At 40.4% G+C, this 27,205-nt stretch overlaps 1 protein-coding gene across 4 annotated transcripts in view; it reads right to left on the bottom strand.

The window, feature by feature from the left end:
* OSBPL1A (oxysterol binding protein like 1A) overlaps nucleotides 1-27,205 on the bottom strand; it is a 76,656-nt gene that overhangs the window by 27,385 nt on the left and 22,066 nt on the right. For all 4 annotated transcript variants that reach the window (XM_074820618.1, XM_074820624.1, XM_074820628.1 and 1 more), the window contains 4 exons: nucleotides 25,741-25,866; nucleotides 24,491-24,572; nucleotides 21,618-21,724; nucleotides 665-827 (listed from right to left, as the gene is read on the bottom strand). In XM_074820618.1, the coding sequence (XP_074676719.1) occupies nucleotides 665-827; nucleotides 21,618-21,724; nucleotides 24,491-24,572; nucleotides 25,741-25,866 (478 nt within the window). The remainder of the gene's footprint in view (nucleotides 1-664; nucleotides 828-21,617; nucleotides 21,725-24,490; nucleotides 24,573-25,740; nucleotides 25,867-27,205) is intronic.

Below are 27,205 nucleotides of genomic sequence, written 5' to 3'. Positions count from 1 at the left end.
TGCTATGTACAGCCTCTCTATACAAATGCACATTGTAATCATCTTATGCAGTTCAGAGTTTTCCAAAATCACTATGTGCATGTTCTGTCCATGAAAATACGGAAGATACTAAACTGAAGAGCAGACAGGGAAAGAAAAGATATTTCAGAAACCCACACAGGATTTTGATTCCTCTTGTTCTTCCACCTGTGACACTTAATGTATACAAAATGGAAACAGAACAAGCCTTTCTTAACCTCACTGTCTCTCAAAACTAAGGATTTTTATGGACCAATCTTAAGAACAAAAAGAAAAAACATACACCACCATGGAGAAAGCAAGTCAGAAGGCTACCAGATACAGTTACATCTAAAATAGGAACTTTAAGTTTTGCTATTTAAAAAGAGGGCATAGACACTCAAGCAATCAGACCTCTCATGACTGCCCTGTGGTTTTGTAACTTTTTCTCATGCTAAGGTGAAACAATGCAATTCTACAGGTGAACTCGGGCAAATTTTTACAGGCCCGCTCATAAAGCACATGCAGCATTCTCCTAAAATTAGTTCCATGTTAGAAAGGCAGAGATTTCACTTAAAATGAGACTGTTCCTACCCCCTCACTCCCCTCAACGCATTCACCACACACGTGCTGGCTACACACTCACGTTCTGGACATCATTACTTACCTGAAACAGCATCATAGAACTGCTCTTCACTGATGATGCTGAGAGGCGGAGATCCCTTAACCAGAGACTGCTCTAGTTCATGGTGTTCGGTAGCTAGTGTCTCTAATGCTTCTGACAAGATCTTGTTTTTCTCTTGCTCATGCTCCAGTTTCAAATTCCTCACCTATAAGTAGATACATGTATGAATAAAATCTCATCTCTCTGAAGAATGTGTAGCTGGAAGCTATTCAGAAAATAGACTCTAATAAATAAGTAACTGGCAAACAGCTGGAACTGAAACCATGTGGATTAATGAGAATATTACAGTATTTTTGTGATGACAGTAAGGTTGTTACTCAGCATTTTCAGTAGTTGAGAAATCTGACAAATAAGATCTGACAGTTGAAATCACAATTCCACATGTGAATTCAAGCCAGATAACTGTACCTTAAAACTGAGGGGAAATATTTACAACTCTACTTGGATGACCTTAACTATGGAGTTAGTGATCGGTTTCTACATGCACCAAGCTCCTTGTACTAGTCTGCTCTAATTTGGGCCAAGATGCATCATCTAAATTGAATTACAGAGCAAATGTGAATGCCAGCTACAAGTTAACTGCAACTGAACTATGAGCTGAAAACATTTAACCCTGAGGATTACAGGAGGAGGTTAAAAAAGAGATTCCTCTACTAACTGATTTAACATCGATATAAACAGCCCTCCCTCCCCACTCCCAAAACAGTTTATGGAGGAGCCAGAAGCTGACAAAAAAAAAAAAAAAAAAAAAAGAAGTCCAGCCACCAGATGGTGGACTTTTTTTTTTTTTTAAGCCCACACATGCAATTGGCTCCAGAGATGATGATGTTATCCATGTTTTGAGTCCAGGACTAGTAATGGGAGAGCAACATGTCCTTCCTATTTCTTCCTCATTTTTTTTTTTGCTGGTGCTTTCCCACCTCCTCTTTCTGCCAGGGGAGGGGAGACAGTTGTAGCTGAAGGCTCAGGAAGGGCCTCTTCTGCCAGCCCACCATGGCTTCAATGTGCTACTTCTCTTTCAGTCCCTAAACCACTGACTCTCTCCCTTTCTCCCTTCCAGTCCCCAACCTCTGCCTTGTCCTCTAGTTTACTCTCAAAGGTCAGTTTACATCACTAATTCCCCCTCCACTAACAACATGCAAGAATACGACCATTAATCTCTTGGGAACAGTTACAGGGACAACTTACACCCTTTCCTAAGCAACTTATACATATACCAACATTACCTTTTTGAATCTAATTTAAGAACTGCTCATATGGTGTATCTGGTTACATTTTACATTAAAGCTTTACTTTGGAGGCTTCAGCTCCCTCAGTTATAACCACCACTCAAATAGTGGATTCAGTCAGGCACAAATGAAGGGGTGCATATTTAGAGGCTAGAAAGGAGATATTAAAGCAGATTTGCCACTTCCAGAGAAAGAGTTTCCATGATGGTGGTAACATACCCTCTGGAGAAAGACTTATGGAAGAAATTTTCACCCCCTCAGTTGTGCCAAAATACTAAATCAGCTGGTTTAGGTGCCAGGCTCTGAGTGTAAAGGGACAGTCAAATTATAATTAGAAGAGTGTAAAGGGGCAGTCAAATTATAATTAGAAGAGTGTAAAATTGTGTTGCTAACTGAAAGCAACAAAATCAGTAAGTCACTTACTGTCTAACAGTTTTACCCTGAACAAAATGAAGATGGTCTGCACTAGTTACTGTCACTTTCATTTGAAGTTCACCCCGACAGTACCAACAAAGCCAATTACTGCAATGTTTCATACAAATCAGACATGCCACTGCAAAAGATCTGTTCTTAAGCAGTTTCTGCAGGGGTTACATTTTGTATGCTATCAAATAGTTAAGGAACTGCCCATTTAGAGAAACAACATCAGTATTGCACTCTTCTGAGAGAGGGAGGGTGGAGGACTGAAAATAAAGTGGTACTTTTCATTCTTATTAAAAGCAAAGTAAAACCAGTTATTAAAAACGGCATTTGCAAATTTTTTTGCAGTAATGAATTAGGCGCCTTTATTGTCTGATGCTTTGCTTTTATAAATTGAGTGATTTAAATCTTTACCTAAAATTTAAGTTTCAATGTTATTTAACAGCAAATTGAAAGAAAATTGAAATATATCTAACAAAACACAGATGAACCTTTTTTTGCATCCTCTAAAAGCACAGTAGTCTGACTAAACAAGCAACAACAGATACAGGCTTAAGACACCACACCTCCCCCAAAAAAGTCTTTTACTGACTTTAAGGTTCCCCTACCCTATCATAATGTGGAGCTATTCGGAACTGCAGAAGGTGTACTAGAAATAAATTCCCTTTTTGGAAAATAAATAGCCACAGCTTTACAGCAAGGTTCTCTTTTCTGTGTACTTCCAGGCTTCCCAGCTACCAAACACTTACTAGTACAGCAATTACACACTACTACTAGGTAACAAAAAAACCCTTTCCATCTGTTACATAAGCCAGAAGCTAAGGAAAAAAGAAAACATGTTTGTTGCTTGTAACCTTTTAAATGTTCATTCATATCTGGGTGAACTGGTTTTACAGCAACCTTAATTCAATACTTGGGGATTGGAGATGAAAGTCCAATATAGAAATTTGTTAACAGTACTGAGCTTGTTGGTTGGACACACACATTCCGAGAGCCAAGAGGTGGCTCTACAAACCTCTACAGCCTAGTACTCTGTGAAGGGTAAGAATTTACACTAGCAGCTCCCTGAAGGTAGTGGTCTGGAAATACTGTCTCTAACTATACTATTTTCTTAAGCACCAAAACAGTTCTACAGTGTCAATGGGAGGACTGAAAAAAAAGATGGTTCTACTACCATTATTTGACTCATTTCACCTGCAGAAAAGCAATGCTTGCAGAGATAGAGCTAGTACAACCTTTGTGTACTCCACTTAAAAATACAGGTATCGCAGGAGAAATAACCTTGTTTGAAATAAACATACTGTTTTGTTTTCTTTTTAAACACAAAGCAGCTTTAAGTGATACCACCATTTTGTCACCTTGCTTTTTCTTATTGACAAGATACATGGCCTAAAACCTTCTTGCAGTAATTTGTCTGTAAAGGCAGAATGTTTTTTTCCAGAACCACACACTCCATTCTTCCAAGCTTAACAAGGAATATGTAGGCAAATTGGCACTATTTTCAAAGCATAAGTTTATTGAACAACATCATTGACCAATGGAGTGATAGGTTTTCCCAAAATGTAAGTAGTAGACTGCTGTTATGCATAATTTTGCCACACTCTATTTTTCATTCACATTCCTGACTACTCTAGCCATTTCATTCACATTTCTGGTTACTTCATCACCATTTTTGAAGATGACACTTCAGTTTTATCCCTCTTCCCAGTTCTTTCTTCTTCATCCTGTCTTTCTTCAGTGTTCCAACACAAAAACATCTGCAAGATTACAGAAGAAACCTCCAGACTAGTTTTAAAAATGCTTATTAACACAAAATCTTTAGGATCTATGTATAAAGCAGGAAGACAAGCATAAAATGATGAAGAAAACACCTGCTTTCAGAAGCATATGCATTTCAGACTATTAAACGGGATGCAGATAGAACAACATTTCTCAGTGGAATATCATCTGATTTCGTGAAGTTGCATTAGCCAAGTACCACACTATTTTACACAGTGACACAAGTATTTATATAAGGTAGTAAATATCACACCAAAACGATGCAGGTATCAGTGTATACACAGCTCTGGAAATCTAGTCTAAACATACCCAGGAAACTATCAGAAGAGACGTTTTATTGACAGCCTGTGTAAGGCACAGCTTGCGATGCAGCCATGGTTTCTGTACCTTTAGTAGTGGTGCCTGAGCTGAGAAAGAGACAGATGGCAATTCACATTGTATTGGGTTTTGCTCCTCATCCTCCAGCTATGGAACGGCTGTCATCTTTTTGATCCCTGTTGCTGGTCCCCGCAATGCCAGTGCCACTATCAGCATTATAAGCTTTCCACTGAGCTTCACAGGGACAGTGGCGCAGAGCGCTCTACCGAGCCCGGCATGAGGCTAGCTGAGTTCCCAGTGTTCAACTGGTCAGGCTTCCTACTTTCCCCTTGTCAGAAGCTATTCTGCACAAAAGCAATTACAGTTATCAGTACAGTTGGGCTTGTGCTTGCACTATCAGACAATGACAGTTAAGATCAGTCTTGTTTTCATCTCTAAAGAGAATATTATTATAGTGAAACTTCAGATTTGTAATTGTTAATGGAAACTATCTAGCTTTGTCTCAAAGAAGTAAACAATCACTCAATCATTAACCTTACAGCTATAGACACAGCTATAACCTGATACACTGACATAGAACCCCCAAGACTTCAGCATCTAGGTCAGTGCAACAATTTATTTTTTTTTAAAAATACTTCTCCAGCTGAAGAGGTTTGATATCCAAGTTCTGGTAACTGGTTTTGATTCTGGTTTAACTGAATGTGAATCTGCTTCCAACAGCTTCCCATAAATATTTGAGTCCTTCAGGCTGCAAGCACTGAATTGTGAGTTTAAATAGTAGAGTTATTTTAGCAGTCAGACCTCTATTTTTTTTTTTAAAAGGAAAGCAACAAGCTATTTACAGATACTTCTATTGTCTTTCCATGCTATTAGAAATCTTGCTAAGCATAAGAGCATATGGTTTAAAGGTTAACTCCTTCACTGCGTATTACTAACAGAAAGTTCACATGCCTATTCCAAAATATCAAAAAGTTTATCTGTGTGTAACAAACACCAGCCCCATTCATTTCTGTACCCTCAGCTTCCATGAGGTAGGTGGGAGACTAGTAACATGCAGTAAAACACTTTTTCTTTTTTTTTTTTTTTTCTTTTTTAAAGCCTGAAGTCTTGAACTATATTGGCACAGACTGTAACCAAGGCTTCTCTGTCCATCCTGAAGACATCTCAGTACAATACACAAAATACTTGCTTTGTTTGGTGCTGGATGCTTTTAATTTAAATTAATGCCCAACAACAGTGGCACTTTTGTGGGGTAGGAAAGGGTCATACCACTGTACGCCCAGCTAATAAATGATCATCTCAGCAACGTTCCATTGCAGCTGCAAGTAAATCCTAAAAACACCACACAGCAAGCAAGGCATAGAACAAATACAGACACCTCAACAATATGTACGGCTACCTGCCTTTAACATTAGAATAGTAAATTAGAAGACAGCGTACCTTAGCTCTAGGTTCTCCTGGACTGAGAAAGAGAGAAGACAGACTTCACAATACTGCAGTATGATTTAGTTGAATTTTACTTTCAAAAGCACTCAACTTCAGGGTTAGGAATAAAAATGCCCAAAATATGCAGACTTTCGAGTTGTGTAGGAAGGAAGAACCACCTCTTTCACATAGCAACCACCAGGGGATCTGAAGCCAGGCTCTGCCGGAGTGTCAGTACGCCGTGTACCAAGGCTGCTCTGCATTAAGCTGAGTGCAGGAAAGCAGCCTGTGACACTGCCTCACCAATGCCTCCCACTACTGAGAAGTGGGGTTTTGGTTTTCAAAATGAACGGCTTTGTCCAACCGCCACAGAAATTCCATCCTCCTAAAAACGTCACCGCTTATGGGACATTTGCCATGAAGCACGGAAGACACAAGGTGCCAGTTTTCAGCAGCAAGCTAAGGGCTAGTCTAACACCTGCCTGGATATTAACATACAACCAAGGAATTAGAAAAACGCTGCGATAATAGAACTGACAGTTCTGTGGACATCTCCTGACATTAAGAAATGTAATCCTGCTTTCTGTAATGAATTAAATGCCAATCAAACCTGCCACCTGTTTCACACTACATCTGTTTATATGAAACTTAGTTTCCAGGGTCAGCTACTCCAACAGGACATGCTATCCTGAAAGATGTAACCTACAAAGCCGTGTGTTGTAACACATTACACTATGGAAAACTACTCCCAGGAAACACTGGAAATCCAAAACAAGGATTCTTTCCTTTCTTCTGCGATCTTCATACCAAACAAAAGCCCTTACCAAAAAATCTGAGGCTAACTGCAAATCACAACCTCAATGCAAACAGTTTGATATGTACACTGTTTGTCTATTCTAACAGACAAGCTCACATAGTTGCAATTTTGCTGTTAGTACAATACAGTCCCTATTGCTAGCGCCTTCCTGCATAAGCCAGTTCTTTGTGATGACCAGTTTAAACTAGTGCTGAGTAAATCTGTTATTCTTTTACATTTAATGTAGAATGAGAACTACATAGTTTCAAGAAGAGTCAGGTCTGCCTCCATGTCTTGAACAAGATCTGCCTTTTCATTTCATCATGCAAGAAATGTAAAGACTTTTGAGTCTTTACATATGCCCTGAAGCATATCTGTTTAGAAATGGAACAGTTCTATATATTTTGTTAGCTAACTTTGAAGCATGCTACTGCAGCACTCATTCTACAGGATATGCTTCTTTCAAAATGTGCTTTTAGATTTTCTGCTACCTAGAGCAGGACTAAGTTGCTGCTTACGCTGCTACCGAAGTAAAAACTGAAACCAGTTCCTCTCACGTGGAGTTCTTATAGTTTTAACCACACTTGAGCTTCAACAGAAGAAGTTTTCCAGAAGGAAAGTAAATTTTAAAAAAGGCTTGATTTTTACCTCTACACATGGGACTTAACTCCCACTAAGCACACATTAGTATACAATATGAATATGTATAATCCTGCTTTTCTCCTAACCCTCCCCCCCTCCACCCCCAAAAACCAAGAACAGTTTTAGTTTCAGTATGTTTCTTCGCAAGTAGGCCTCAGGTATCTGAGGTACTAGAGAAAGAAATGAGTGCTTTATGAATACTCCTATGACACATCATAAAACTGCAAGTGTGACAGCTCACATTAAAGCAAAAACAAAGTGTTCCCAAACAGTTGCAATCAGTTTCATGAACACATCAGTAGATTCCTAAAGCATGTAAATATTTTATACAAAACTTTTGGAGTTCTTATCTGTTTACATGTAGGCCTTTCCACAGAGTCCCCCTGCTGACTCACCACTCCCCATCACCATCAACCACAAAGAACTTGGGACAAACATCTACTATGTTAACATATGTTAAGGCCTTGTATCATAACTCTTCATTTGTTGGAGTAAACTAGCTCTTGTAAACTTCATCATAGCTTTGGTTCACCCCAGGGTACAGAGGACTGATCCAAAAAAATTGTGCTTTACTTCAACCATTGTTTCTTGCTTAGGTTTTCTCTCTCTGTATGCTATAAGCTTACCATTTACCCAGCTTCAGAGATCTATCAGATCTCTAGTTAAAAAGAGAATAGTTAGCACTTGCCAGTGACTTGAACTACTGCTAGTGCAACTGCTGAAATGCAAAACAAGATGTGATCAGTTAATCAAGGAGGTAAGCTGAGCTCACTGATGATAGGTAAAGGGTTACTTACTGTATCACAAGACAGCATCAGTCTTCATCTCAGAAGCCTGGCCAGCTGACTACAGCTACAGCATCAGAGTACCACATCTTATTGAGATCATCAAATTCAAGAGAAAAAAAACCCTCAGAAGGCTAACATAACATTTAGCTTTCTTTCAGGCTCATACATAGGAAATGTCACACTTGTAAAAAGCTGGAAGACACCCATACACACAAGCAAACCCCATATGCACCAATTTGAAGTCCTGGTTATCTACTCACATCCCAACTCAAAGCCTGCAGAAGAAACCACAGACTTCGTAAAGCAACTCATAAGACTCTGCCTCAATCATTCCCCAGACGAGCACAAGGATTCATTGTTAGTCAACTACGAACGTTCATCTCAAAAGTTCAAGGGGAGGAGTTTAGCAAGGGCTGATTTGGGAAGGCTACATTTCATTCTTCTGAGTACAGAGTTGTAATATTTTCCTATATTTGACTTATTAAAATATTAAAATTCTGCTAATGAAGGAGAGGACCAGATATGATCACAAAACTTAGAAAGAGATAGTGTAACCACTGCTAGAAGCAAGAGCAAAGCTATCGTCCACACAGAAAAAACTCAGATTTTGGCAGGATCATGTCAACACAGGCAAGCATCAAGGCAGTAAGACAACTGTTATTCAAAAGAAGAGCTGGAGATGCTGAGAGCAGTCAGCATCCTTCTCCCAACATACAAGTCTATTATAAAAATTTGTAATTCAAGACTGCCTAGATTACCAGTTTCTGAACTATCCACATGCTAGGGACAAAGAATGTTTGCCTCCTACCTTTCCCTCCTAAGACACTGAAACGTCCTCCTCAACATGGACCTTGCTGCCTTCCTTCCCCTCTTCTGTTTCCACATTTGGCTATGTCAAAGTTTGTTTATTCAGAGGCTGATGAAGCACCGCAGTTTTAACCAGCAGAGAATGTTGCAGTTTGTGCCAAGAACCCATCTAGGAGTGCAAGAACAAACTGCAAAGACTTCATTTCTGATTGCAGATTAGAATGCAGGTTTTGGCTTAAAAACTTGGGTTTAAGCTTTTCTATCAGAGAAACTGCTTTCTTCAAAGTGAACCTGCATTGGTCAAGACTTAACAGAGCTTTTTCTGGTTTGTTTCTAAAGTGGGACTTAATGGCAATTCCAAGTCTTCCTCTCAAAAGTATTTGTTTTTCACATTTTACTTCAACAATTTAACTGTAAACTGATAAATCTCGTGAAGTCTACCTTAGGTTTGAAAGCTGTAGGAGTTGCCAGTTTCCAGAGTGCATTCTGTCCCTACCTGCATTCCAGTATTATAATAATGATTAGTCAAATATCAGGAGTTCAAACAAAAAGCCTTCTGATTTTGTCATTTTCTGTTAAGTATTGTTTCTATTCTGAGCAAAGCTGAAATTAAATATGGCTGCTATTCATGTTTGCCAACAGTTTATGCCAAAACAAGCCGGGACTGAATGACATCAGCAGTGATGTACGTGTTTGGGAAGATTGTTTCAAGTTGCAGAGCTACAAGATTACCAGAAGAAAAAAAAATAAAAAAAAAAAATAAAATCACACCCCAAAGATACTTTGTAGCCCTAGCGAGATTCAGCATCTATTTCCCCAGAGGCATATGCCACAAGTAACCTTACCCAAACTAAGGGTCTCATTCAAGCTGATATATTATACTGATGCCAACAGGACTAGAACAGCATATTACTGCAGGTTTTCAGATCTGGTAGGAACTTTTTTTGCATCTTTTTCCTTTGAGAGACTCTGGACATCTTTGAAGTTTGCTAGTCTCACAAACAGAGAGTCCAGACTTTAAGATGTAAGGGTTCTTAAGAAAGCACACAGGAAACATTTCCTTTTTATTCTAAAGGACTGTTTTGAAAATAGATCTTAAGGCAGTTTTGATCTAACTACTTCCCTTAAGTATTTTTCGGTATACACCACTGATTACTTTGATCAACCCCTTTGTATCCTCTCCCCCACACTTCTTCCCAGTTGGATCACAGCGAATGCGTATATTAATGTTTTATCTTTTGAAGTAACTGTCATGTTTTTGCTATGTTTTTGTTGGCTCGTACTGGCTTACTAGTGCTGCTACACAACTGGACATGTTGTTGACTCAGAGTGAAACCAACTTCCTATTAAAAAATTAACACTTCTGAAGCTGGTTGTCTGTTCTACAAGCTCTGCATTGGGAATCTTGTTAATTATTCATGAAGAATAACTGACAGGTTTTTTAAAAAGCAATTCCAAAACAAACATGCATGCTGTACAGTTGTTCTGCATTTATGAAAAACTCAGGTTTTTATTTCACTTTGGATGGTAACCAAACCAGTTGAAAATTTAAAAAGTTGAACTCCTAAACAGGCCAGAAGTCCATGGTGAGTTTCACAACACAGTGCTGGAATTCTGATCTACAAGCAAAATCCATCTTGGAAAGCATTCTCATTTGCTATAGTCCAGAACAGGCTCTTCTCAGCTTTCCAGTACTGAAGAATCAGACTTCAAAGACAGACACAAATGCAGAAATCCCACTTCTACTTCAGGTTTTAGAACGACTTGCAGCATTAAGAAGTTGATCTCTTCTTAGGGATGAATTTCCTCAGAGAGACTGTTTTGTTCTTACCCCTAAGCAGGCAATGGCCATCAGCTAGGCACTGGGTGGGCTGATAAAACATTTCCTGACATAAGAATATGTGGTACAGCAGTTCACCCGGCAGTTAGAACAAACAGATAACTATGCTTTGGGCTACAGAAATCCAAACGGAAAGTTCACAGCCTCAGATCAAATTAGCAAAAAAATATTTGCATATTGAGAACAAAATGTGCAATACTGCCTCCCAGTTCTTATTTTTGTTAGAAATAATTGCTACAGTCTAAAGCCACTAAAATTATCCCAAAATATGATCCTACTGATATATTACAAGGAAACATTACAGAACACCACCACTGCCATGCAGAACAGCTAGATAATCCAAGTAGTCTCATTCCGTGGAACAGATCTTCTCTGCTTATGAATGATCTCAAACACTTTTGCCCTTTTATCTGGTGGGGTTTTTTTTGTTGTTAGTGTTAGGTTTTTTTTTTCTTTGTTGCAAGAATTCAGTGTGTTACTCATTGCTACTCAGGTCCTTCTTGTGCAAAAAGTAACCAAAGATGAATTGAGTAGGTAAAACAAGCCTGCTTCTCCCCCAGATACATACTTAACACTGTAGCAAAGCTATTTACTGATAAATCTTCTATTACTCCCCAATATGCAATCCAGTAGCATCAGTTCAGAGGCAGAAGCGGCCCCAGCTTAAACTTCTAGTAAACTCTTATGAGCTTCTCCAACAAAAACCACTGGCTGCTAGAATAAAACTAGAAGATAGGTTTGATGAAAGTAAGTCTAAGGAACGCAAGAGTTCTCCCATCCCAAGCTGAAACAGGGTCCGACAGTCTAGAGTGACACATCACTTTTTATATTCAATAAATTCTATGTGGGAGCAAAGACAATAGTAAAAAAACACTGATCATATGTCATCAGCTGGTCTGTGACACATAGTTCCTTGAAATTGTCTAGAACTACTGCACTGGACTGCCTCTTAAGTACTGTGTGGATGTCAAAGGACTGCTCAGGCTAGAGAAGGTTTAGGGTGGATCTCATCAATCTATATAAATACCTGAAGGCAGGGTGCAAATAAGATGGAGCCAGGCTCTTCGCAGTGGTGCCCACTGACAGGACAAGAGGCAACTGGCACAAGCAGAAACACAGGAGATATCCTCTAAACATCAAAACTTTTTTACTGTGAGGGTGACTGAGCACTGGCGCAAGTTGCTCAGAGAGATTATGGAATCTTGAGTACCTTGGAGGTACTCAAAAGCAATCTGGACATGGTCCTGGACAATCAGCTCTAGGTGGTCCTGCCTGAGCAGAGGGACTGGACCACAAGACCTCCAGGGGTCCTTACCAAACACTTCCATTTTGTTATTCTATGAGATTAAAGTTTAGTCCTTGGCTTGAAATGTGGTCAGACTAAACTAGATTTCTGCTATCCATAGGCAGAGATGCAACTGTCTAAGGTTTCAACCTGTTTTAAAGGCTCAGCCAGCTCATTTTCTCAATTTGATTTGTCTGACCTTGCAGCAAAGTGTTTCACTGGAACAACAGACAATCCAATTTGCATGCACAGCACAGAATATTTCCACAATTAATAGTCTTGTTGGCATTTCCAGAAAGGTATAAACTGCTGACATATATGGATTACCACATTACCTAGAGGAGCTACACCATTATTTTTACAATTTAAGATTATTCCTCACCACAGTGATAAAATCCCTGTGTACAACTGTGCCCCATTAGTTCATGTCTAGCAGTTCAAACCCTCCAAGTTCCTGCAGATGCTTTTCTGCTATGGTAGACCTGCACAAGGCCTAGAGGCCGATGCTCTGATCAATTAAACTGAATGTTTCCAGACAAGGTGAGAGTAGTTTTGTTCTCCTTACCCTTTTCTCCTGCCATAGCTCTTGACTCAAAAAAAGGGACCTGCAATAGCAACACTATTAAATTTCAAGTTTAATAGGAAGCTGTATTTCTATTCAAGGGTCAAACAACATACCTGAACAAGCTTATGTTATGGAAGCAGTGCAGCTTTGGCAGAGGAAAAAGTTTATAGTCTGCTTCTGTGACTAAACTGTTCTAAGCTAAGGAGTACCCCTACATTATGATGTACACAGCAGACTTCCTTCAAATAGGCACGCTTTAAAGCCATTCTCAAAGTCTCCTAGTGTACCTATGGATCCAAGAGTTATTGCACTGATGCCCAAGTTTTAACATTAATAATGCAGCAGTGACAAGTATGAGAGGAGGGAAAACATTCCTATTCAAAACCACTGACTGAATCCACATTTACCTGACAAGTGGCTCCACGTAAAGCTATGCAAGCAAAGTAAGCACATCACAGGTGTCACTCCCAAATGCATTCTACAAAGATGAGATATTCAGATGAGGGCTATGCTTACATCAAAGCTGGACATTCTCTTATACTGGACTCTTCAAGATATTCACAACAAATGGATACACTTTATTCATAAGAGGCCCTCTACCTTACCACTCCTGTGCAGCAACATTCAGCTCAGCTCTTCACTATAAACGGAGCATCATTTGTTTTGTGTGTGCTTATCAACTGTCCTTACAGGATGGCATAGGCCTGCACTTCCCATTTGTACATAACACTGAACACATTTATTTTTAAAGATTATTACAGATGCATTTAAAAGGGGGTGATGTTAAGAACAATACAAGCACTCTGGAGAAAGAGATTACTAACATTCCTTGATGACCTGGCCTGGCATGTACCTTTAAGAAAAGCTATAATACCAGTGATTTATTTTCAGTACATAAACACTTTCTAAACACAGCCCATTTACTAATTTTAGTGATAACCTCAGTGACTCAGCAGTCAGCATCATACTAACGCATTTTTCCACTGGACAGCACAACAAGCAGAGATAACACACTTCTGAATATTAAAACCAAAAAAGCTTTTAAAGTCACTGGCTGTCTGGGGGGGAGAGAGAGGGGCCAACAGGTACAGGTTCGGTTCATGAGATTACAAATCAGACAAGAGGTCAAATTCCACAGCAGCTTACCTCTATTATAAAAATAGTATCAACTCTGAGGAGTCATTGAATAAAAAAGTGAAAAAAGCAGTTTTGGTTGAAAAGCCATGATTGTGACCAAGTGAATTATAAAAAAAAAAAAAAAAAGACAACATACCCTCCCACACACACTACTAGTGTCTAAATGGGAGATTATCCATTTTATTCTTCATGGCTAGAAGACCCCTATATTTCATGGAACCAGAAGAGACTAAAATACACCAACTAAAAACACAGCAAAGAACAGCAGAAAACTAAGTTTAGATTCAGTCAACCTCCCTTATTCAAGAAAAGGCTATACAATTGCACATGGACAGCCTACTAGGCCATAAGGCAAGAGATCTAAAATCACTGACATTTAAGGAGGCCAAATAAAACATACCCCAAATCCACCCAACGGCAAATTTAAGATAATTTGACAAAAGTTACGTGACACTTTAAGTGACCTTAAGTTACTTATGCTACTCAGAGACAACCCTTTAAAACAACCTCACCCAAAACATATGGGTAATAAAAAGTTAAATATCGTATCTCCCTCAAAAGCACGTGTTAATATCCAGTACTGGACAGGCTACATGAAATGTGTTTTCCATGTGTAGAATAACAACTTTAGAAATTACTTCTAAGAAACTAGCTTTTATCAGCTTTACAAGGAAAAAAGGCATTGTAAAAACCCTAAGTGTCAAGAAAGAAACGTCGAGAAGGAGAATATATCTCCAGAGAATTAGTAAATGTGAGTGACCACAGTTACCCAGTTCAGCATTCTGATGTTTTATGCAGCTGAGACAAAGCCAGACCACTCAGCCAGACTGCCACTGCAGTCAAGTATCTCACACACTTGCATGCCAAATCCCAGTAAACAAAGTTAACAAGTATGGTGCTATGCACAGAGGTTCAGCCTGAAATCCTGGTTTTGCCGCTTCTTTTTTTCCTGAAATATTACCACTCCTTAGCTCACAATACACTGGCTGTCTGGGAGCTACCAAGTTCTCAAACTCTGCTGTTCATCTGTTCTTCCAAAACACGTCAGATACACTTTAAGACAGAACACTGAAAACAAGCTGATCAGCTTTACATGCCATTATGAAATCACTATGACACTAGAACAATAAAAGTGTGCACCCTTCTCACTCCAGTTTGTTTTCCAAGCATGAAGGAGAGAAAACCAAACAATATCCTCATAGCAGTAAGTAGTGAGAACACAGAAAGAAAATTTACATGTTATGCATTTTTTTGTTCCTATCAGCTTACACAAAGACAAGAACACCATTCTTCAAATACATTCACAGAAAACCAAATTGCTAATTCCTATCTGAGAAGCTTGCTATATCAAATACTATTCCATTGAACTTGATTGCTGCTTGATCTTTCCCCCCTGCAGCCTCAGCTAAGCCCCTTTTCTCCATGTTTTTGCATTAAGAATAAAAACTCCAAACAAGTCATAGACAAGACCTCAGAAGTAAACCTCAGAGTGGGAGCTGCAGGAGCACAGTGAGAAGGGGTCTCGTTTCAAACCAGTATGTTTTTGCACTGTGTTTCCCCAGAGGCCCATGAATGCCTTCCAAGTTGGTTTACACAAGGCTGCTCAACAACAACTGCCAAGAAAAAAATACCTAAAAGACAAGCTTTGAAAAAGCATTAATCCACTCTGGAAAGTGCAAGAACAGGTTAGCAGTGTGCTTTGAGTTGGGCAATACAGTACCAAGTGGAGAATGCCTTCCGACAGGTTGTGTGACCAGCTTTCACATAGGCTCGTAGAACTACTAGTCAGCAACAGTTTCTCTGTCACTATAAATTAGTACGTCACTTTGCCAGCAGATTATATCCAAACATATTACCAGCTGTAAAGAAAAAGGTTAACTTTCAAAGTGCACACTCTTATGGAAAAAAAAGAAAACAAATTGGGACCCTTCTGTACTACAATGACCAGTAGCATTCATCTTTTGTCCTACAGTAACAGCCAGGTGTCCTTCTGTCAGCCAGGACTGTCTACCACTCAGAAGCCTTTCGTATACATCGCTGGACCAAAGATCTTAACAACTGCTGCAAAATTTAAGCATTCTGTCAACACACATGATAACCTTTTATAAAAGAGAAGCAGTAATATTTACTTATCTTTTCCCTGAATGGAGTCCCAGTATTTGTTATTTTAACAAGCTTCCATCTGGGCTGCTGCTTAGTTTCTCTGCCCACTCTGGTGGCCTATTCAGTCTTGGTTTCTCTAGGAAAGCCTCTGAAAAAAGTTACATTTTTAAACTTCCCTATCTCCTAGATACTTTGGACTCACTAAACTGCTTCCTTTACATAATACTGATAAGGATGTTGTCTTCACAGACCTGTAGTTAGCTTTTTATCTGCAAGGCTGCAGTACCATAGCAGGAAAAAAAAATGCTTCCAGAGGAAGAACACTATGTCATCTGCAAACATTTCACTATCAAGTTCCTCCAATTTGAATATTTTCTCTTTAGAGCTTTAAGCACAGATGAAGAGACACATGCATATACAGCACGCAAAAATTAGTACAGCAAGAATCACCAAGGCATAACTAGAACTGCCGATGTTCTAGCAGGAGAAACAACCTGCCAAATGCCTTTCCTGTCGGTACCTTTGTTCTCTTATATGCCATGCCTATACATCATTCCACAACATGTTATATCCCATGCTCTTCTGCATAAGGGAGAAACATCAGTCTTTATCTAGGCACCTGTTTGAGCACAGAGAAGCTTCCAATGAACTTGTCACTGTCGAACAAGATTCAAGCCGCACTAGGTATTTCAAGTACATTTCTACTCATTTGGAGGAGAGGGGAAGAATCAAGACAGTTAGAGGCTCCTACAGCCAATAAAGGTTTTTTTGATGCAGACGCATCTCAAGTCTCTCAACACCAGACACCTTTTGTTGTGCCCAGTGCAATCATCAACTGTCTGAAAACTGCTCTCCTCCCTTCCCTAAGTTTACAGGCTGAACAGCCTTTCAGTTGTTTGGGGCATTGCCTACAGGCCTTGACGCACTGAGGTCTTCCCTTGATTTCCACTACTTTCAGCAAGAGCCACAGAACAGAACGGACAACAGAATCACTCTGTTGTGCGCCAGTGACTGAAAGGAAGAAAAAAAATCTTGAAGGAAAATAGGGCTGTCATCTGTTTGTAAACACAAGTAGAAAAAAAGCAGAGAAACACAGGCACTGGTTTCATGACGTGAGGGGCTAAGGACTCTATGGTTCTAGGTCTAGTACAACAGCCAGCCAAGACATGATTCCCTCCCCAGACTTAACTCAGAAATCATAAAATCAACTTCTTTCGTAGCTTCCCTGATTTTATTTCACTCCCTCGCCCGCTCTTCATTTCTCCCTCCCTCACACCAAAGGCTCCCAAGACCTTATAGAGATTAATGTAGCTGACTATATTGCTAGGTGGCAGAAAAGGACTATTGACAGACTCCAGGACTTTTCTAGACAGATTTGCTCTGGGTGCCCATATCAACAGTTCTCCCTTGACTGCAGTGTGCCATCACTGCTCCCTTCACCTCCACAAGGAAATGGAAAATAAAAAGTCTTATTAAGGAGTCATCTGGACACACACCTTCTTCATTCACAATCCAGTAAGGTAGTAGGTCCAAGCTGTAACAGCCATGCTCATATACGTCTCCCAGACCACAAACCAGACATGTATTAAGAACTATTGGTATCCTGAACAGCATGCATGCGCTCATTCACAAGAACACATACAGACACATCTAACCCTTGGACATTCCACTATGTTTCCAAGAAATATGAAATAAACTAAGGCAGTACACTGAACTTCTAGAGATTAATATTTGCTAGTTGAACTGCGTGCACATTTTTTATTTACAGTACGTCAGTTATACATACAAGAGATAGCATGTTACGCCATGGTAAAGATAACTAAACCCAAGGACTATGACCTGCAGTATTTTGACCTTAAAGTTTCTGTAAAAATGACGAGCTTAATTTGTTATGACAAATTCTACCTAGCTGAGTATACAACTCATTTAAATCAAGAAATGATGAAACCTTTTCCGAATGCCTTCTCTCATCAGCTAAGGTTTTTTCTTCAGCTTGTAAACAAATTCCCTTTTCAAAAAAACCCAAACCAACCAAACTATAAATAATGACACACCCTCAAAAGAACATCAAAGCCACAGATTACTGAAGTCAGTTTACAACTGCTATTTGTTCTAAACACATGCAATACGAGCTCTTAATTTACCGTTAAATATAACCTTTGATGTTAAAAGTGAAACTTAGGAGAGTCAAGTGACTCATCAGCAGGTTTTATCCAGCACTGGTTAATAAAGCAGTAAGCTGGGAAAAAAAAAAAAAAAAGCTGATTTCTTTAAAGAATACCTTTCTTATCAGTTTCATACAGCTTCAGTGCATGCAGCTCAAGTATTGGGAGATGAATTTTAAACTCACCCAGAAAATCTAGCAGAGATAATAGGTGGCAAAGAACCTTAAGTTAAACTTCTCCCACGACTATATAAAAATACCTTAGAATACAAAAATACTGTACTCAAACCGTTTTTGGAATGCGGGTTCTGGTATCTGCTAGATATAGTACAAGGGAAGTCCTGCTTTGAAACAATACTTACTAACCTTGTGCCAAAGTCACTGCAGAAAACGTTTCAAGTTGCACTAGCTCCGACACAAACGCCTCAATAAACGCTCAGATTAAAGCAGTCAAACGATCTCCGTCCTCCCCTCGCACGCTCCGATGGCTCGGCGAGATGTATCTGTGCTCATCTCTGCCTTCTCCGCTTGACACTGAAGGGTTCATCCCAATGTCAAGAAGGGAAAAAACAACCCACCCAAACCCAACCCATCACGCACGCTACATACCGCGGAACCGACTTGGGGCAGGCGGCCGCTCCCAGGCCCCGCCCCGCGCGGCGGGGAAAGCCGCCCCGCCTGGCAGCGGCGGCGGCAGGAGCAGCGGCGGCAGCAGCGCCCGCCGGGCCGGGCCGGGCCGCGCACCGGGCGGCCCCTTCACCCGCCGCCAGGCCGCGGGCTCGGGCGGCCGCCACGGCGGGGCGCGGCGCGCGCTGCCCCGGGTCCCGCCGAGAAGGAGCGGGGCGGGGGATGGAGACGGGGCGGAGGAAGAACCAACCCGGGATAGCGGGGGGGCAGTCGGCTCCCGGCCCGGCTAAAAATGGCCTGAGGGGCCGAGCGCCCCCCCGCCCCCCGCCCCGCCGCCGGCGCAGGGGCTCCTGCCCGCCGCTCTCGGAGCGGGACCCTCCCGCCGGAGCCGCGGGGTACGCGGGTCCCAGGGCCCGCCCCGCGCGGAGCCCCGCCGCAGCGGATTATTTTTGGAAGCTCCCCCGCCCCGCTCCCCTCCGTGGCGTCACAGCAGCCCCCGCCGTGCGGAGCGGCGAGGTCACGCCTTCGCCGGCACGGTGCTGCGGCCCCCCCTCCCCCGTCCTCCCGGAGCCGCCGCGGGCCGCGCCCCCCCCACCCCCCCCGCCCGAACCCGGGCGCGCGCTCTCCCGCCGCCGCCGGTCGAGGCGCGCGCCCAGCCCTGCGCAGCGGCACCGGGGGCGGCGGGGGGGGTGGGGGGAGAAGCAGCGGACAGATGGAGCGTTTGGATACCACGCTCCTGCACCATTTCTAACGCAAGGGGAAGAGTCGAACCTTTATAGCTTTTTTTTTTTTTTTTTTCTTAGTGCTGTATTAGCAGTTTCATTTGCATATTTCACAATTATGCTACGATTTACCCAGCACGGAGATGGGCAATACTGAACAAAGTCTTCTCTAAAAGGCAAAAAAGCGCATTCACTGTGGGTACCCTTCCTGAAGTTAGCAGCCTCTCCTCATGAGTCAAGCAGTGGCTTCTGGTATGCTGACGATTTAAGTTAGAGGGAAAAGAATTCTCCTTAAGGAGGCAAGATAGAAAGGTACCAAGCCTGAGAAAACGTTCCCTCTAGAGAACCAGACTTCACAGGACATGCGCAACACAGTTGAAGGGCACTGTGGAGCCACTCATTCCTCTCTACTCGGAGGAGTCATACCAGGGAGTCCCAGTCAGACAAGCTGCAGTCAAACAGTCCAGCTGACCACAAAAGAGACTCGGAGACAACAGGACAGGCAGGAAAGAAGCTTTTAACTTATTTTGGTAGAATTATCCTTCCTGAAGGTAAGTTAACAGCAGCCAATTATTACCAGAGCAGAGCATTCATGGCAGTTGTTCCCAAACATTTACAACACCTAAGCCCTAACTTCATTATTGAGATCATAATCAGAAGAGAAACAAACACTAAAAAAAGATATTTTTTTAAAGAGTATTTTAGACAAGTTTTTATATTGGAGCTTGATATTTTAGAGTTACGCTTTACTATTCAATACACTTGGAAGGAATACTAAAGCATTTAATTGGGGTCCTATCATGTCCTAATGCAGAACCCAATGTACTGCTTTTGCAATGCCAACATAACTACAGTCTAGAAATCAACACTGAATAACAGAAGAACAGGGCCCTGTCTCACAAAAGACAAACCCACAGCATTTGGTTTTGTTAAGAACAGTAATGGCTCAAGGATCATAACTTTTTGGAAAGGTTCAAGTCTTATGAAGAGATTGCTGCTGTAATTTCCCTTATGAGCTTATGGTGTCTTTAAAAGCCTGCATTATATTCTGGAATTGCAGTAGTTTGAAGTTTAAAAATACCAAGACACAAAACTCTCCAGGATCACATCATCTCTCTGTCATGACCGATTGATTTCACTAGCTATGATGGAAATTCAAGTTCACACCTCAGCCTATCCCTCTGTGCCCAAATCTATGTGCTTCTACATTAAAATAAGGCCTCTGTAACACCTACTGAGACTGTTCAAGTTCAAGTAAGGTGAAATTACAATTTCACCATATGTTTTGCCATACTCCACTCTGGAAAGCTATTTTAGTCTGGCTTCAAGCAAGATGCCAACACAATTAAGGAATACTAACTAACACTACACACCCACTGTTGTAACAATTTCCCCCTCACCCACAAATGGAACTGGCAACTTTAATATTAGATTAAGAAAAAACTCAATGTAAAAAAGCAATGCTTGTTTCACTCTGCTAGAGCTTGACTCAAGTAAGTCTAGAAGACTCGTGACTAGAGACAAAAAGGCTTGGAAAGGAATAAAAAAAAAAATCTTAAACCAAACCTAGACAATAGAGCCAGTGTTTGCAGCTCACTGTTAGATAACTGGAAGACTAACAGCACCAACACAAACCTCATTTTGAAACACAGCTTACTGATGACAAGAGCCTAACTGAGGGAGTGCTGTTACCACAATACAGGAAGACGAGTTTATTCCATGGCACCAGGGTATCTTCAAGAGGGGAGAAAAATACCAGATCTCCCACCCCAGGAATTAGCAAGTTTGACATATATTCCCAAACTGAAGCATTTGCATTATGTTTAACACCACGCAAGATATTTGTCACTGGGAAAGCCAGAAGTTCAACAGATAGCATTCGCACACCCACTAAGCACATGGTCTGAAAACCAAATTCAGAAGCAGTATTGTTCAACACTTCAGTTAGCCAGTACAAAAAGAGATGAACTTTCTCAATATTTTAACCTTCAAATCAAAGCAACTGCTTTATTGAATTCAAGCATTGTTTGAACACTACAAGCAGTAGTTTGTAAGCAAAATCTGTGTCTCTTCTGAACACTCAAATACTAAAATTTTTTGTAGAGGAACTCAGCTACTCTTTCTCTAGAGGCAGGAGTTTTCATCACATTCAGTATGCAAAAGGATAGCTTACCAACAATATGAAGTTTTATGGGTTTGTGTATTTATTTTTTTAACAGGTAAGCAGGGAATAGCAAAATATACTAAGCTATCCAACCCTCTATAGACCCATGCAGCACAGTACATACCCCTTCTTGCTTTGTGAATAGGTTAAGGCAGTCAGCCAGGGCCTCACATGTTTCCTGGGATACTTCAGAGACCACATCAACTTTTTGCAGGAGGGGAGAAGATATTCCTGAAAGCACAAAAGATTAGTAGCATTAGGGGACACTATAAACTACATGATTCTTTTAGTTATTTTTTTTAAGTAATACAGACATAACATTCATATTCTAAAGGAACACTGGTGATCTGTGTGAGGAAAGTGCAAGCAAAAGTAGCACTGAGGGAACTTATGTTCTTTGTTTTGCATCCTTTCCCTAGTACTGATATAAATGGAACATGAATGGATCAAGTTTCTGTTTCAGCATGGCTTAGAAAGCAGAGGTGGTAAGCTATAGCAGCGAGACACTGGAAAGTGACTAGCAACAACCTTGTTTTAACCACTTTCTACACTTAAAAGCCTCAGAGTTGCCAGGTGACAGAATTCAAATACATGGGATACTGCACTGGTTTAATGTAAATTAAAGTGAGAAATGTAGCTTTTCTTGCCTTCTGCCATGGTATTATACAGAAGAGAAAAAGCTTACCACACTGCAGCTGGAGATTTAGGTTTGAAAAAATAGATGGGGAGTTACAAGGACACTGATCAATAAAAGGGGAAGGAGATCTTATTTTAATGGACTCGTTCCTTAGATAAGTTGTACAGCTTGCAGAGCAATGCCATCTCATATCCTGACTTCTGTGACCACTTATAGAAGGGGCTACATGTCTAGAATCAGCAGGAAACCATGATAAATAATTTCTACCAGCTGATTGTGTTAAGTTCATCTGAAGTTTTGTGATGTGCAGCAATTCCTCAGAAGTCAAGCAAACCATTCTCTCAGGAAGCATACTTGTTGCAATTAAAATAAGCATTCATTTAGTGACCACAGACTCCAGGATCAGTTGACACCATTTAGTAACACGGGTGCTTCAAGTTGATGTCACACCAATAAAGATTAGGAGGTCCAGCAGTGGCAGTTCTTGAATTTATTTTGCAACTTATACTGCTTTGTGCAGGACAAGATATCGTGCATAACCACACATTAATTATTGTCTTGGATACCAAAGCTCACTACTCACTGGAATTAGGAATCTCTACTTAACAGCAGCTATCAAGAACAGCTAGTGCCTCTAGAAGGAGAGGCAGCACACAACTTTATTTGCAATGTATGCAAAAATCTCAGTGCATAAATTGAGATAATAAATCTCAATTTAAGATGCATAAATCTCAACGATACCTGGATTTAGAATAGCATGTTGAAACCGTTAGGGAGAGAATTTTAAATATCAGGTCCCAAGATAGCCATTCTTCTATTACTCAAAAGCTTTTAGGAAAAGTTCCACATGGAGGGATTTTCAACTCAGAAATTTGCATTCTTCTGAGTCAGAGGACTTGAATACTTTAAAGAAACCACGTTAACCCAATGTGAGAACTGGGAGAGCTGCAGCAGTTTTCTGTTGAGACCTACAGAGGTTATACATGAACCCAGGAACAGTTCACTGACCCATCAAGTTACAAACATTCATTGGGAGGAAAATAGGAACTTACTACTGCTATCAGCCAAGACTAGCAGTTTCTACAAAAGAGATAGTATCTGGTTTTGCTTTACTAAGGGTTTTGGTTACTCAAGTTGTGTATTTTTTTAAAAAGTGAATGTCCAAGCTGGTTCTTCAGGTCAGCAATATGGGGTCAGAGAAACTGTCCCTACATCTACCAAAGGGAATTTATCCACCTTATACTAATTTTCAAACTGCTTTTTTGTGAAGAATTCTGTTTTACTGTGTTATTAATTTCAAAGGCTTCCCAATAAAACTCATATGTATTATGAAGCTTTACTCTTCTTTGTGAAATAAAAATTCAGTAAAAATTCAGTTAGTGCAAGATAGGTTAACATCACACAGTAACTTACCCCAGTAGCATATGGAGAAAGAGCTGTATTTTAGACTCCTTTTGGGAAGGCACAGGGATGGAAGAGAAAGAACTTTTTTCCTCCAAAACTGCTGTTCTATTACAGACTACGGATCTGTACAGATAAACAACTTGCTCTCTAGTCTGAGCTTCATAAATTTTAGTCACAATATGTAACTAGGACTCAGGTTCAAAGGAGCAAGTTGGATGTTCTTACAGAACTCTTATGTGTCTAGTATGTGAGCAACTTCTGTACATGGTTAAGGCATTAAATGAAACAAGTTCTAATCTCTAACAGCTGGATGCCTGTGCTATTTTTTGGCAGTTACGCTGCAGAAGTCCAGGTACATGTTAAGAACTATTATTTAAAATGAAGCCTGAGAAGTTCAAATCTAGCATAAAACTCAAGGCAGAAGTCTGTGGAATATATCCCATCACACCATGCCTCCAGTTCCCTGTGTAGTTTGTGATCTCACAAACTTCACATCCTCTTTGTCATGCCTCAGCTTTCATAGTGTTTCTACTCACTACAAGACATTTTTTTTTTAAGGAGAAAGCTACAGTAAGACAACTAGTTCTTTGTACCTGTCAGAGGACACTTATGCTCTGCAACAAGCTATCAACTACAGATCTTTTTTAAAACCTTGAAAGTGAACCCCTGTTATATTCCTACAATACTACTCAGTAAGTGTTATATCTAAAGGCAGTTTCACTACATTTACAGCCACTAATAAAATTTCTTTCAATCAACATAGTTGTTTCTCCAAATCTTAAATCTTAGTAATTACTGTATGCTACTTTGAGTCTTTTTCAACGAGGAGCACAGTCCTGTATTTTCAGGCTCCTGAAAATTTAATTTCAGTGAAATTAAAGCATGTGTCGCTTAAAAGAAAAAAACAAAAATCAGTTGCCTGGTAACAAACTGCATTTTAGAAGAGTAAGTTTTACCTTTTGTAGTGTCCAAAGATTTAACCATTGCAAGAAAGTCTGAAATCTCTTTACTGAGTCTTTGTTGGCATGCTTGTGCTTTCTGAAAGACAGCAAGGATAGCTAGTTCAGAAGTGCCTTGTTCTAAAGGAAGTGTATATTTAGTCTCTTAACTATACTGAAATTTTAAAATTTGCACAGAATTAAATCTTAACAAAGATTCCCAGTGACAGAGACTGATACTTTAAAACTGAAAGAAATTAAGTGAAGTACCTTCAAAGACACACAAACAAACAGAAGATTTATGCACATCATATTGCTGACTGGCTTTTAAATTAGCATAGCAGACCAAACCCCAAAACTATGTTGTATGTACGGCTTTTGCATTTTCCCCCCCTTTTTATTAAAAAGTTTGAAAACCCAGGAAGAGCCATTTTTTGTTCTTTGACAAACCTAAGGCCAAAATAAGCAAACGCATAGGTTAACTGATGTACAGCAAGTACAGTGACATACAGGAATCCACCCCAAGATCATATTCCAAGCCTGCATTTGAACTTTGAGACTGTTATCTATTAGATAATACTATCTTCTTCTGTAGGCTGCTGGGAACTGCCAGCACCAGTTATCCTCCCGTCTCTGTTCCACCATGAGCTACTTTGAGTTCTTGTACCAAAAGGTATGGTGCAAGCCACTTAGAGTTCAGTCGCATGAAGATTTTTGTGTTGCAGTGTCAACTTTCCCTTAAAGTAAAAGATTTTAGAAGCATATGTATGGCAAAAAGCAAGAATCACAGGCTGAATGCTAGATTTGCCAAGGAAGACTCATTTTCATCGCAGGTCTGAGCAATCACTGTACAACGCCTCTAATGTGACCTGAGGCGTTAAAGGATCATTTCTAAGCCATTTCATTGCCTGTTTTGTAGAAGTAAAGCTCGCTGAACTTTAGTTTTGTTATCCCTCAGTCTTGCTGTCACCAACTACAGTACACAAGGCTCCCTCTCCTGGCTGGAAGTCTCAAGCAACTTCCTACCTTGCAGTAGTATTGGTAAAACTGAAAACCACAACCCTGTAGCTATAATAAACGTGCCATTTTATGCATACAGTCCGAATAGGAATACATAACAGTAAGCAATGCAAATACAAGAAGCATTAATGCATCCATGGGATGAAAGAATCATTACTTTTGGCCAAAAGTACACTAAAGTATTTCAGCACAAAACAGTACTAAATCTGCAAGGGCCTACATGCATGAGACAAGTACTCAGTACATACTTTCAGTGTATCCTGTAAGTCTGTAACAGATACTGTATCATCTTCCTCATCATCACTGCTCAACTGTTCCTGTGTGCAGTAATGAGTGCTATATGCAGAGTGGTCTTCTATTGCTTCCAGCCAACTCTGAATGGAAAAAAAAGTAGTTAATACACATTTCAAAGGTCATCCCCAGAAGGCAACAACATACAAGCAAAAGAAAAAATTAAATTTTCTATTGATGCGAATAAGATATTGATTATTAAATGAGACACCTTAATAAGTGGAAAATAGATTGCTAAAAATTTTAACTTACTGAATATGAGATACTCTGTGGTCAGAGACTTAATTGATTAAACTTTAACCCACCCTTTAGTCTATCTGAAGTCACATTAAAAAAATTGCATCGATTAAGAAAAGACTGTAGGGAATATATTTTGCATCTTTGGGTTCCTGTTCAGACAGCAAGGTCCCTGTGACAAAGTCTGCTTTCTTATGCATGGCAAACTCTGTACAAAACCTCAAGTGCTATAATAATTAAGAGGCAGATTCTTTTCCTGTTCATCAAATCACAGAGTGGCTGAGGTTGTCAGGGATCTCTGGAGGTCCCCTGCTCCAACCCCCCCGCCCCCCCCTACCCGCTCAAACAAGGCCACCTAGAGGTGGTTGCCCAGGACCATGCCCAGATGGTTTTTGAATATCTCCAAGGATGGAGACTCTACCACCTCTCTGGGCAACCTGTGCCAGTGCTCAGTCACCCTCATATTTTTTCTTACATTCAGAGGGAACCTCCTTTGTTTCAGTTTGTGCCCATTGCCTCTGGTCCTGTCAGTGGGCACCACTGAGAAAAGCCTGGCACCGTCCCTCTTCACACCCTCCCTTCAGATATTTACATATATTGACCAGATCCCCCTGAGCCTTCTCTTCTCCAGGCTGAGCAGTCCCAGCTCTCTCAGCCTTTCCTAGCATTAGAGATACTCTGGTCCCTTTAATCATCTTAGTGTCCCTTTGTTAGGCTCTCTTCAGTATGTTCGCATCTCTCATAGTGGGGACCCCAGAACTGAACACAATACTCTAGCAGCCTTCACCCCTACTTCATCTCTACTTAGTACACCTATAGAAGTACAATAGGAACTACACTATGAATAGCCCTAAAACAAAAAGGTTTTCCTCTTGTTTCAGACCCACCTTTTAAGAAAATATAATTTGTTAGGTCATCTGGGAGAATGGCTAAGAGTAGAACGTACCATTAAATATTCTTTTGTTTGGAATAATCAACTATGAAAGAAAGTGAAATAGAATAAAGTTGCTATAGAAATTTACCACATGGAGAAGTTAAAGGAAAAGAGGAAGTTACACTATGGGTCATAATACAGGCACAGAACTGGAAAACAAGGTGTCACTAATTTTATAGAACAGAATGACAATCTATCCATTTTTGCTATTTAGCCTATAGTCATGCTAAAAGATTCAATATCTGCACATA

Source organism: Strix aluco, chromosome 1, assembly GCF_031877795.1.
Source record: "Strix aluco isolate bStrAlu1 chromosome 1, bStrAlu1.hap1, whole genome shotgun sequence".
NCBI classification, from domain to species: Eukaryota; Metazoa; Chordata; class Aves; order Strigiformes; family Strigidae; genus Strix; species Strix aluco.
This window is presented reverse-complemented; position numbering and strand designations above follow the sequence as displayed.